This window comes from Prionailurus bengalensis, chromosome A1 (assembly GCF_016509475.1).
Source record: "Prionailurus bengalensis isolate Pbe53 chromosome A1, Fcat_Pben_1.1_paternal_pri, whole genome shotgun sequence".
NCBI classification, from domain to species: domain Eukaryota; kingdom Metazoa; phylum Chordata; class Mammalia; order Carnivora; family Felidae; genus Prionailurus; species Prionailurus bengalensis.
In genome coordinates, this window is record NC_057343.1 from 22,336,503 (window position 1) to 22,348,902 (window position 12,400).

Genomic DNA, 12,400 nt, shown 5'->3' on the forward strand with positions numbered 1-12,400 from the left:
TATACTCACCATGATCCCAGAGCACACAGAGAAGAACAAAGCAGTACCTACTAGTTGGGACAAACCTCTTAACTTCAAAAACCCCTCTAATGGCAGGAAGAGTCAGGATGAGGGGCATGAGAAGAAAAGGTGAGAAGAGAAAAGCAGTGATGAACAGAAGCAACAGTGAAGAGAACAAAAAAGGGAATGGAAGTGTCAATAATAACTGCAGCAGGAGCAACAGTATTAGTCACGTCTTGAATGAGGTGACAGCAGAAGAAACAAGAGTCAAATAACCCCCTACTGGGGTTCCCCATGTAGAATGGAAAGCAACATCAGCAGCAACAATGGTGAGAAAACATCAGTAACTGCTGAGAAGTTGCACACAGTCACTTGGAAGAAAAAGGAAAACAGCAGGACTTGGGAGGTGGAGCTTGACGTCACACTAACTCTAGTGGTATAGGGGCTCAGAATCAACGTATTCTTAGATTGCTATGTTATTGGCTTCCCTAAGTAAGCTAAGATATGAGAAAGCAAAGGTTAATACTTCTCAACAAACTTGAATTCACCTTGACACTTTTTCTACACATAGGAATCAGGTCGTAAGAAAATAAGCAGAAATCCAGGATGGTCGAATGATCAACATCCTGGCATTATCTTTGGTTCACTTTTTACATATTTAAGTTAACATGTCCACATTACTTTATAATTTTAACTGGTGCTCATGTTGAAGACTCTGATACACTAAAATACCCCTAAGTATAAAAGTATATTTTTGGTTGATAGTACTTAGCAAGGCAAACAAGTATACTGATATACTTAAAAATATTTTAGCAGTTAATTTCAATAAATATTGACAGCATGCCCACTAAAGTTAAAGTTAAAGTTAAAGCCATTATTTTAGCACAGAAAATCAGAGATGAAAAAGAGCCAATTTCTATCATTAAGGAAACCAAACAGAAGGAAGCTAATAATCCTTGAACACTTCAATGTTTTATGTACCACGATAAAGACAGCATCATTGTTCCTGCCCCTATAAGCTTCAGAAGGTTAGTGAAAGTTTCTCCCTCAAGTGTTTATTTCATTAGGAATGAGGATTATTAATACAAGTTGGCATCCTGTTCACAGGTCTGCTTTGAGCAATAACCATTCAGTAGCTCAACTACTTTATGAAATATGCCCAGGCACAGATATACTTGTTAAATTTCAGGCTCCCCGTCAGTGTGCTCATTCCCAAAATTAAAGAGATCTCAGTTTAACTAAGAGGTAATTTTGGAATCAAAGAATCTTTAGTTAAATACTGGAGTTTATCCAATCAAACTTCTTTTCTATGTAAGAATTACTTTCATAATACCACCCACCCAATGCATGAGCACATACAATGATGTGACTCAGGTGTGACAAAGCAATGACTCCATTTTTATAGAACCATAATTTTTGGACAGTTCTTCCCTGTCAAAATTTGCTTCCCTGCAACTCTCATCTGTCAGTCTAAAATTTTCCCTCTAAAAGTGCTGAGAACAAGGTCTTCAAGTCACAGCTCTCTTCTAGGTTAAACATCCTTCAAGTATTTTTATAGTCTTTTATAAGAATAATTTCTTGACTGTATGCTCTCCTGGCTGCCTTCCTGGGTTCAATCTCAGTTTGTCAATACTTCTTTCAAAATATGTTAAAAGGATACCATCTAACCAGAGTAATATGCCAACTGTTTTGAACTTGCCTGCATCAGGGAGCTGATGTCCTGCTTCAGGTGAGCATGCACCCCGCTCCAGGTAAGCATGAGCCCCACTTCAGGTGAGCCCCACTCTCCCCACTCCTCCACCCCTCATGGGATTCTCTGTGTCCCTTGCTCACTTGCACCCTCTCTCTAAAAAAACAAAACAAAAAACCAAAAACACCCATCTAAGTCCTAGGGGCACCTGGGTGGCTCACTCGGTTAAGTGTCTTTTTTTTTTTTTTTAAGTTCATTTATTTATCTTGAGACAGAAAGTGCACACAAGCAGGGGAAGGGCAGAGATGGGGGTGGGGGGTGGGGGTGGGGAGAGAGAGAGAATCCCAAGCAGGCTCTGTTCTGGTAGTGTGGAGCTTGAACCCATTAACTGTGACCTGAGCTCAAACCAAGAGTCAGACACTTGGGGCATCTGGTGTCTCAGTCAGTTAAGCGTCTGACTCTTGGTTTTGGTTCAGGTCATGGTCTCACAGGTTCCTGAGATCGAGCCCTGCATTGGGCTCTACAATGACAGTGCTCCCCTGCTTGCATACACACACGCTCTCTCTCTCTCAAAAAATAAATAAATAAGCTTAAAAATTTTCTTTAAAATAATCAAGTTCTATTCATAATGTTAAGTCTTCCTTTCTGGATAAGTCTTCCTTTCTGGATAAGTCTATCCAGTAGTGGATACTGTCATTTGTTTTGGTGCGTAGACTCTGAAACCCCTTTGTAGGTTGAAGGAGTTGACTTGGTGCAAGGTAAAGACCACACTGGTCCTATGGGTGCTGATAACCTAGAAGGCAGTGGTTGGTAGCACAAGATTCCTGTGGCAGAAGTGGCACCTGTACTACAAGCAAGTAATATTGAGTTCTTAGTGAAGAAAGGGCACTCTTCTGATGAGGACTGATGAGGACTTCTTAATCAGACCAGTTTTGTAGTATAGTTTTGGGGCATTGTTCCTGAAGATTAGCCTTGAGTCTGGTTCTCTAGTCCTCCCATAAATTCTCTGAGACACAGAGTATCATTTTCTTGGGCCGCCTGGATGGCTCAGTCAAGTTAAGTGTCCAACTCTTGACTTTGGTTCAGGCCTGCTTGGGATTCTCTCTTTCCCTCTCTCTCTGCCCCACTCCCACTTGCATGTGCACCTCTCTCTCTCTCTCTCTCTCTCTCTCTCCCCACCAAAATAAACACTAAAAAAAAAAAAAAAAAAAAAAAAGGAAAAAAAAAGTATCATTTTCTTAATCATTCTCAAAAAATTTGAAACAGTAAGTTTTGCCAAAAAAATTGCATGTCTAGCTGGTACAAAGAACTTTCTTCCCTGACCATTTGAAAGGAAACTGCTGACATGATGGCCCACCACCTATGGAATACTTTCATATGCATTTCGTATAAGGACATTCTCTGATATAACACAACCATCAAAACCAGAAAATTAACACTGATACCTCATTACTATCTGTTACAGATTGAACTGTGTTTCCTAAAAAAGATATGCTTCTATACCAGCACCTCAGAATGCAGTTTTATTTGGGAATGAGGTCATTGCAATAAAATTGGTTAAGATGAGGTCATGTTGGAGTAGAATGGAACCCCAATCCAATATGGTATCCTTATAAGAAGGCAGCCATGTGAAGACACAGAGACACAGGGAGAATGCCATGTGATGATGGAAACAGATTAAAATGATGCCTTTAAAGCCAAGAAACCCCAAGGATTGCTGGCCGTCACCAGCAAGTAGAAGAGAGGCATGAATTCTCCCTCAGAAAGAATCGATTCTGCTGACATCTTGATCTTGCACTTCTAGCCTCTACAACTATGGGACATTAAACTTCTGTTGTTTTAAGTCACCCGGTTTGTGTTACTTTGTTATGGCAGCCCTAAGAAACTAATAAACCATCTAATTTTCAAATCCCATTCAAGATTCACCAATTGTCCTAATAATGTGCTTTCTAGCAAAAGCATCTAGTTCAGGTTCACATGTTGTATTTAGTTGGCATGTCCCTTCAGTCTATCAGTCTGAACAGTTCCTCAGTCTTTCCTGGACTTTCACAGTCTTCACCTGTGAAGATTAAGGGTTATTTTACAGAATGTCTCTTGATTTGGGTTTGCCTATTATTTCCTTGTGTTTAGATTCAGATTATGCATTTGTGGCACAAATATCACAGAAGAGACATCATGTTCCTCTTAATGTATCATTATCAGGTAGCACACAACTTTGATTCCTGCCATTACTGAAGACATACAATTTCATCACTTGATTAAAATGGTGCCTTCCAGGCTTCTCCACTGATATATATGGATATATATATATATCCTTCAAGTCGGTCACTATATCCTTTTGACATGTCTCCATCCATTTTGCAATCTTCCCTCTTTCTGGGGTAACAATATGTTCCATTCTCATCTTGTACTTTCTCTGCCCCAGACCCAGAATCAGGAATGTCTGATTTTTCTGATTCAACTGCCAGCAGGATTCATTCTAGTTTCTTCCCTTTCCACACCTAAAATTCCTTCTTAGATAGTAAGAAACCCAGGTCTCTCATCATTCTTAACAGAACTGTTTCTTTAATTAGTCCCCCTGTGTGTGTCATCAATCTTCCATCTCTGCCACCACTCCCGCCCTCCACTCTGTCCCCCGGCATGTATGGCCTTATCCTACTCAGGGTCTAATGCCCCACACTGAGCCCACCCCACCCTCTAACAACCCTCTATGTAGGTGTCCTTCGCTCCTTGGCTCCATGTCACCATGCACAAGCTCTAACAACCTGTGCTGGACTACCCACTCCACTTTTGTGTATATTCTCTTTTTACCATATTTGGGCTCTGATTCCCCACACTAGGCCATTCTACCCCTCAGCCCATCATGTGGACTACTTCTTTCCTCTGCTTGGGCTCTGATACACCAGGCTATTCCTCTATGGGGATGCCCTCCTCACCTCACTCAGGTTCTCATTTCCTATGTTAGGCTGTCCCCCATGTGTGGATGGGTGCTTCCTGGGGTTTGATATCTCCTGCCATGCCAAAGAGATACCCTCCTCACTACACCCAGGATCTGATTCTCTTTGCTGGATTCTACCCTCTACCTCCCATGTAGACAGTTTCCTCACCTCATTTGGGCTCTGACACCTCAAACCAAGTCACCTCCTATCCCACGAATGCCCTCACACTGTTTGGGCTCTGACTCTTCTTGATAAGTACCTCCAATGTATGGACACTTTCATTACCCTGCTGGGGCTGGGACACCCCATGCCAGGCCATCCCTCTGTGGAGGCCCTCCACACCGTCCTCTGTGTGGATGTCTTTTTTACATGACTTGGGCTTTGTCTACTAAGGACCACCTCCATCGTGTGAATGGTCTGACTCTACTGGGGCTCTGACAACACATGTCAGGCTACCCTTCCACACAGATGACCTCCTCATTCTCAGCTGACTCCCTACATCAGGTTGCCTTCACCTGTAGGTACTCTCACTTTATTCTGGCACTGATTCCCTATGCTGGACTGCTTCACTGTATTGATGACTTCTTTATCCTGCTGAGATTCTTACATCCCACACCAAGCCACCCCTTCTTGATGATATGCTCATCAGCCTGCTTAGACTCTGAGTCCCTATATCACGACACTTTGCTGTGTGAATTCTCTCCTCACTCTGGGCTCTAACTGTCTGCACTTGGCTGTTCTCATATGGATGAACTCTTCACCCAATTTAGGCTCTGACACCCCACTTGGGCACTGCAGCTCATCTCTGCCACTCCTATCAATGCAGTGCTGCTGAAAACTAAATATATTCCTCCCAAAATTCATATGTTGAAATCCTAACCCCAATGTGACGGTATTAGGAAATAGGGTCATTGGGAGGTGATGAACTCATGAGAGTGGAGCCCCCATAAATGGGATCAGGAACCCTCACAAATGGGATTAAGCCAAATGTTTATTAATTTACACTGGAAATAATCCCAGTTTTTTAGGTTTCATTACAGAGGTTTTCTTTTATTGGTCTAGTGACTGTGAAGAGAAAAGTTTTCCTAACCTGATGGCCTTAGAGCCAAGGATCCTAATTTACTCTGAGCTTCACTGGCATATGATTTTTCTCCCTTAAGGCTTTCTTCTTTGTTATCTGTTGCCTCCACACTGAATTCTACTCTTACCTTTTACCTAGCTCTAGAACTAGTACAGGAAGATGTCTGTTACATAATAAAAACTAGTGATAGCAAAGGGGAAGAAAAGGAGAAGATGAGCTCCCAGTAGTCCTTAGTCTTTTCTTGTCCTGTCTTCTCTTGCTTGGAGCGAGAGCATGATGGTCTTTAGAAAAACTTCACCCCAAGCCCTCATTCACTATCAGTCCTTCCACATTCATCCTGTCTTCTAATTTTGAAAAACAAAAACATGAAAAGGGGAAAGCTTTTTACCTTCTTTACGGTTCCCCTTTTTCTATCCTGTGTTTTTAAAAACTCTGCCCAGTAATTTTAAAACAAAGAGTCCACTCTTATGATCTGTCATACAGAGAGGAGTCTCGCTTTTCTACTGAAGCAAAGAAATTTATCTCTGCATAAAACTATCTTCACATGGTAGTCAGTTCCTACTATTAAGAGACTATTGGGGTGCCTGGGTGCTCAGTTGGTTGAGTGTCTGACTTAGGCTAAGGTCATGATCTTGTGGTTTGCAAGTTTGAGCCCTATGTCGGGCTCTGTGCTGATAGCTCAGAGCCTGGAGCCTGCTTCCAATTCTGTGTCTCCCACTCGCTCTCTCTCCCCCCTTCCCCTGTTCATGCTCTGTCTCTCAATAATAAATAAACATTAAAAAAAATTAAAAAAAAAAGACTATTAATACTACAGGCACATTATAAATTAAATAGGCTATTCGGGTCCTGCCAGTCTTTACCTGCCAGTTAGGATTTTATAAAAATAATTCTATTTTTATACTGGCTAACTCTTAGAATGTAAGTTTCTAATAGAGCTATGTCTTAGGTTTATTTGTACATTTCTTCAACTTGTTTTCAATAAATATTGTTTATGATGGAAGCATTTTAACTAATACATAATACAACATCTTTTCAAACACATCTGCAAATGAGGATACTCATTACCATTATAGTGTGACTTAAAATACAAAAACTGCTAAACACAGTTAGATAACCAGACTTTGAATTTTAAATAACTTTTATTTATTTATTTATTTATTTTTAATGTTTATTTTATTTTGAGAGACAGAGCACAAGCAGGGGAGGAGCAGACAGATGGAGAGAGAGAGAGAATTTCAAGCAGGCTCTGCACTGCCAGCACAGAGCCTGAATGCAGTACTTGAACTCACAAACCATAAGATCATGACCTGAGCCAAAATCAGGAGTTGGACGCTTAACCATTTGAGCCACCCAGGCACCCCAAGTAACTTCTATTTTAAAAGTTAATTTATAACTATAATTTGTGAATTTCCTTCCTTATAAAATCAAATAAACTGCAATGTGCTGATAGAGATTAAATGACATGCAAAAGTTCTATATAGCTAGTAAGTTAGCAGAGTTGGGATTTAAACCCAGGTTCTCTGATGCCAAAGTCAGTGATCTTTTTACTGCTCTTCTCTTTAGAGTGGTGGTTCTTCTGTACGCCTCCCCTGGAACATATGGTAATATCTGGAGACGTTTTAGTTTGTCATAAATGTGGTGTGTGGCAGGGTGGCTAGTGACTTTACAAAAAAAATTCTTTTAAAGATAAGATCTGAACTTGGTATTGAAGCATTGGTAGGATTTGGATAGGCTAGAGATGGTGGAGATAAGGGCGGATTCTAGATAAGAATAGTACAGAAAATACAAGACAGGTTCAAGAAGACAATGAATAAGCCAACTTAGCAAGATAAAGGGAAACAATATTAAAGGGAAAGGGAAAGCAACACTAGAAACATGAAATAATCTTTTAGAAAGACTAATAAGGAACTTGAACTGGGTTCAATGAAGATTTTTGAGAAGGAGAATGTAAGACTAATCAAGAAACCAGGGAAAAGAGACTGATTAGGATACTACTGCAATACCATAAGGTATTCAGAGTTTGTGAGCTGGTGTGGTAGTGGTAGTGAGAAAGAAAAGAAGAAACCATAAACATATACACCTTTATGTATTATAAATTTCTGTCATCTCAAATGATAACAAATTACCATTCTTACCTGTAATGCATTGAAACTGTCCATCTTCTCTTCTTATTGTAAATGCTTCCCCTGGGTTAACTTGTACCAGAATAACCTTTAAATGAGGGAAAGAAGTATTAATCAGAACAAAATAATCAAATAATAGAGCAAATAATAACAATCAAGATTATATATAAAACAGTATTACATATTTGCCAGGACAGTAGATGTGAGCTATTTAACCTTATGACACTGGGAAGGAAAATGGGATTACACATTTTACACATTTGTTGAAGTATTACTTCAGTTTTCTGGAGATTTAAGCCAAAAGTAAGGGAATAAACAAATACAGTGGCACACTTTTATTGGAAAGGCAATAAACTTTACTCTGAAACACAGATGGAGTCAAACCACAGAATATTTGGCTCATCTATCCTTAGTTCATTAGTTGCTAAGTATTTCATTTTTTAAAAGATAAAGTATAAAGTGATAAGCAGAGCTTGAGATGAGCATACTTGACTTAGTAGGACATCTCAAGTTATATTTTGGAATTTGTTAAATTAATCTCACCTTTTTTTTTCATTATAAAGATTATACACCCTAATTTTATGACATTTGAAAAACAGAAAACTGGAAAAAAAAAACTGAAGTCCTTCTATCTTACAATAAACACTGTTAACATTTTGATAAATTTCTTAATCTTGTTCCCTATGCATAGGCTTAGTTTTCCCCCTTAACATACATACATACGTATATACATATTTATATATATGTATATATGTAAGAACTCCAATTTGGTATCTTTTAATGTTTAATATTTTAAAAAGATTTTTCCATGCTATTAACCACTCCAATGACCACACCATAAACTACTTAACCATTTTCTTAATGTAAGGAATTTGGGTAGCTTTCAATTTTTCCATTATTAACAAAACAACACTGAAGTGAACATTTTGGTATATAGTTTTCCCCTCTTTAATCCATTTCCGGTTAATTTTTGTGAATGGTGTACAGTATGGGTCTAGTTTCATTCTTTTACATGTGAACATTCCAATTTTCCCAGCATCGTTTATTGAAGAGACCGTCTTTTCTGCACTGAGTATTCTTGGCTTCCTTTTCAAATGTTAGCTGACCATACATGCATAGGTTTATTTATGGGCTTTCAATTCTCTTCCTTTGGTCCTGTTTTATGCCAGAACTTTTAATTACTATAGCTTTACAATACACATGGAATTCAGGAAGTATGATGCCTCCTACTTTGTCCTTCTTTTTCAGGATTGTTTCGGATATTCATGGGTCTTTTGTGGTTCCATACAAATTTTAGCAGTGTTTTCTCTACTTCCGTAAAAAAAATTCCATTGGAATTTTGATGGGGATTACCCTGAATCTAAAGATGGCTGTAGATAGTATGGACATTTTAACAATACTAATTCTTCCAATCCATGAACATGGGATACCTTTCCATTTATTTGTGTCTTCTTCGATTTCTTTCATCAAAGTTTTGTAGTTTTCAGTGTAGAAATCTTTCACCTTCTTGGTTAATATTTCAGGCAAAGATTGAAAGACCCTCATTTCAAGGGAAGTAGGTAGGAAGAAAAGTAGGGTGAATGGAAAACAAAATAAATTGTTAGAAATAATCCAAATATATTAATAAAATAAATATAAATGGACTAAGTTTGCCTATTAAAAAGAGTAAATAAATTAGATTAAAAGAAGTTAGAGAGAAAATGCCAAACCTACTATTTTGGTGGTCTATTTTAATACTTTTCTCAGTGATTAACAGAACAGGTAGATGATAATTATCAAGGATATGGAAGACCTTAACAACACCATTCATAATCTTGATTTGGTGGCCATGTAAAGAATATTGCACCTAACAATTAGAAAATATATATTCTTTCCAAGCACATATGGAATTGAAATGAAAATTACAAGAATAGACTATAGAGAACATCATAAATCAAGTGTCACAAATTGCAAAGAATTAATATTGTATGTCCTCTATTTGCAATTAAGTTAGAAATTTAAAAATATATTTGCAAATTTTAAAAAGCTTCAATAATTTGTGGGTTAGGGGAAGAAATCATAATGAAAAATAGTAAATCAACAGCAGTGAAATGTAACAAAAACATTTTAAGTTAAAGCCCTGAAATAAAGGCAAAATTGTATTATCAAAAAACACAGGCCTTTAAATACTTAGAACAGACTGAAAATTAGTAAGCACCCAAGTCAATAAGTGAGAAAAGGCGTAGTTAACTCAAAGAAAGTTAAAAAAAAAAAAAAAGGAAACAAAAATAAGAAGAGAAATAATGAATCAGAATAAAAAGAAATGCTGGAGGATGAGAAAATAGCTTTAACAGAAATCAGAGTGAAGGATAACCAAGAGAAAAAAAAAAGCAAGAGGAAAAAGTAGTCAGTCACGTTTTCCGGGCAGGGATTTTTTTCCCCTAAGGAGATTCTTGAACCTTGGGAGATTTTATGCAAGTAGACGGCTTTAAAATGCATTTTATAAAATCTAGGAACTTCTCTCTGTACACAGGTTTTATTTAGGGGGCCTGCTTCTTATTACTCCATTATCTCAAATGTTATCTCTTCAGAAAGGCCTCCCCTGACCATCAAATTCTAGGGTATGTTTGTTTATTTATTTTGAGAGAGAGAGAGAGAGAGAGAATGAGCAACGGAGGGGCAGAGAGAGGAAGAAAGAGGGTCCCAAGCAGGCCCCATGCTGCCAGCACAGAGCCCAACACGGGGCTTGAACTCACAAACTGTGAGACCATGACCTGAGCTGAAACCAAGAGTCAGACACATAACCAACTGAGTCACCCAAGTGACCCTAGAATCCTACGTCACTTTATATTCATCTGCATAAATGCAGAACAATTTGTCATAACCTTATTATAAACAATAGTACAATGTGATAAGGAGAAAGAAGAGAAGAACTCTGAACGATAAACTAGTTATTCTACCTGAGGTTAATTATTGCCACAAAACTGTATAATCATAATGACACAGCTTCTTAACATGTATTATCTAATTTAGTGACCACAGATATCTTATAAACAAAGTAACTCTCAGAAGTGTGATAGGTGAGGAATCCTGATAAATTATCTATCATTTTGTAATGTATGTCATGGACGCCTCTATTTGCAAAATTAGCAAATTTTACAAATAGAGTATCATAAAATGATTAGTACTTCATTGGGCTATAAAAATGAAATTCTTCAGTATCTTCAAATTTCACAAAAACAAATGATTGTGCTCTTAGGTTCGTACTTATCTCAAAGGTACTGCTGGCTTCCAATCCCTAATCCCTTTATGAAATCAGAGTTCAGCCCTGACAGTTTCACTACACTCTTTCTTCCCCAGGTTCTTTCACTTCTTACATCCCTAATAACAGAGCTGTTGCCATGATCAAGACTCCCCTGACACAATATATCAGCCAGCCAGTTCTCTATCATTCTTTAGTGCAAATGTTGGGAACTTCTAATGCCTGGTTTGAGCTAACAGAGTCAACAGTGGGTGAAGAGTTGATATAAGCAATTATTTGAATGTCCACCAACAGTTCAACTTCTCACATTCTGAAGAGACATGCAGAACTAGTGAACATTTTAAGTGTATTCTAAACTTAAATATTAAATACTACTAATATTTACGTTACTTAAGTAGTAAACAAACATATGCTTGAAACATGTTTTGGGTAAGATACCTAACCCAAAGGGCAGATTAGCATTGACAATGACTATAGATAATACTATAAATTATTCTCACAAATAGGCTATGATGATACATGGAAATATTTATTCAAAAATGTTATATTAAAACATAACACAAAAAAGATATAATGAAAATGTCACTGATTAAAGGTCTAAATATGCTGAGTATATTCATTAATAAAGCATGTAAAAATCTCTAAGAACATAATAAAAATTTAATGCTCCCTAAACTCTTTGATAGTAAAAAGATACAAAGGCTTAGAGAAGTTATGGAAGACTGACGAAATTTTAAGGGATCAAATATAAAAATATTGGGGTGTCTGGTGGCTCAGTGGGGTAAGGGGGATGACTCTTGATTTTGGCTCAGGTCATGATCTCACAGTTTATGGGATCAAGCCCCGAGTCAGGCTGTGCACTGACAGTTCGGAGCTGGCTTGGGATTCTCTCTCTCTCTCTCTCTTTGTCCCATCTTCGCTCACACTATCTCTCAAAATAAATAAAAAATAAACTTAAAAAAATAAAAAATAATTTTAAATATAAAATTATTTACTTGGGGAAGGAAGTAAGTTTCAAAAAAAAAGCAGAATAGCAGAAAAGACATCTCTGGAGTGAGGAAGGAAAGAAAAGGACAAAGGGGCATAGACACCAGAGACTGGAAAGTCTGACATGAATACCTCTAAACAAACCGAGTATACAGTTTTGGAAAAGTTGGAAGCTGAAGGAGACCTGAGATATCATTTAGTTTAAACCAGATTTACTTTTAAAAAGTAAACTAAGAGGTGATCATTAGTATTACTGAAAAAGTTCTTCATTATACAAAACCATTCAACCAACTGTTCTATTATATAGTAAACTCCCAGTGCATTTACTCAATTTACATT

The 12,400-nt window shown here is 37.7% G+C and overlaps 1 protein-coding gene across 1 annotated transcript in view; it reads right to left on the reverse strand.

Annotated features, from left to right (window-relative positions):
- The window catches only part of FNDC3A (fibronectin type III domain containing 3A), a 144,527-nt gene that overhangs the window by 94,158 nt on the left and 37,969 nt on the right, over window positions 1-12,400 (reverse strand). The window contains 1 exon segment of the mRNA XM_043578439.1: window positions 7,846-7,921. Within this exon segment, the coding sequence (XP_043434374.1) occupies window positions 7,846-7,921 (76 nt within the window).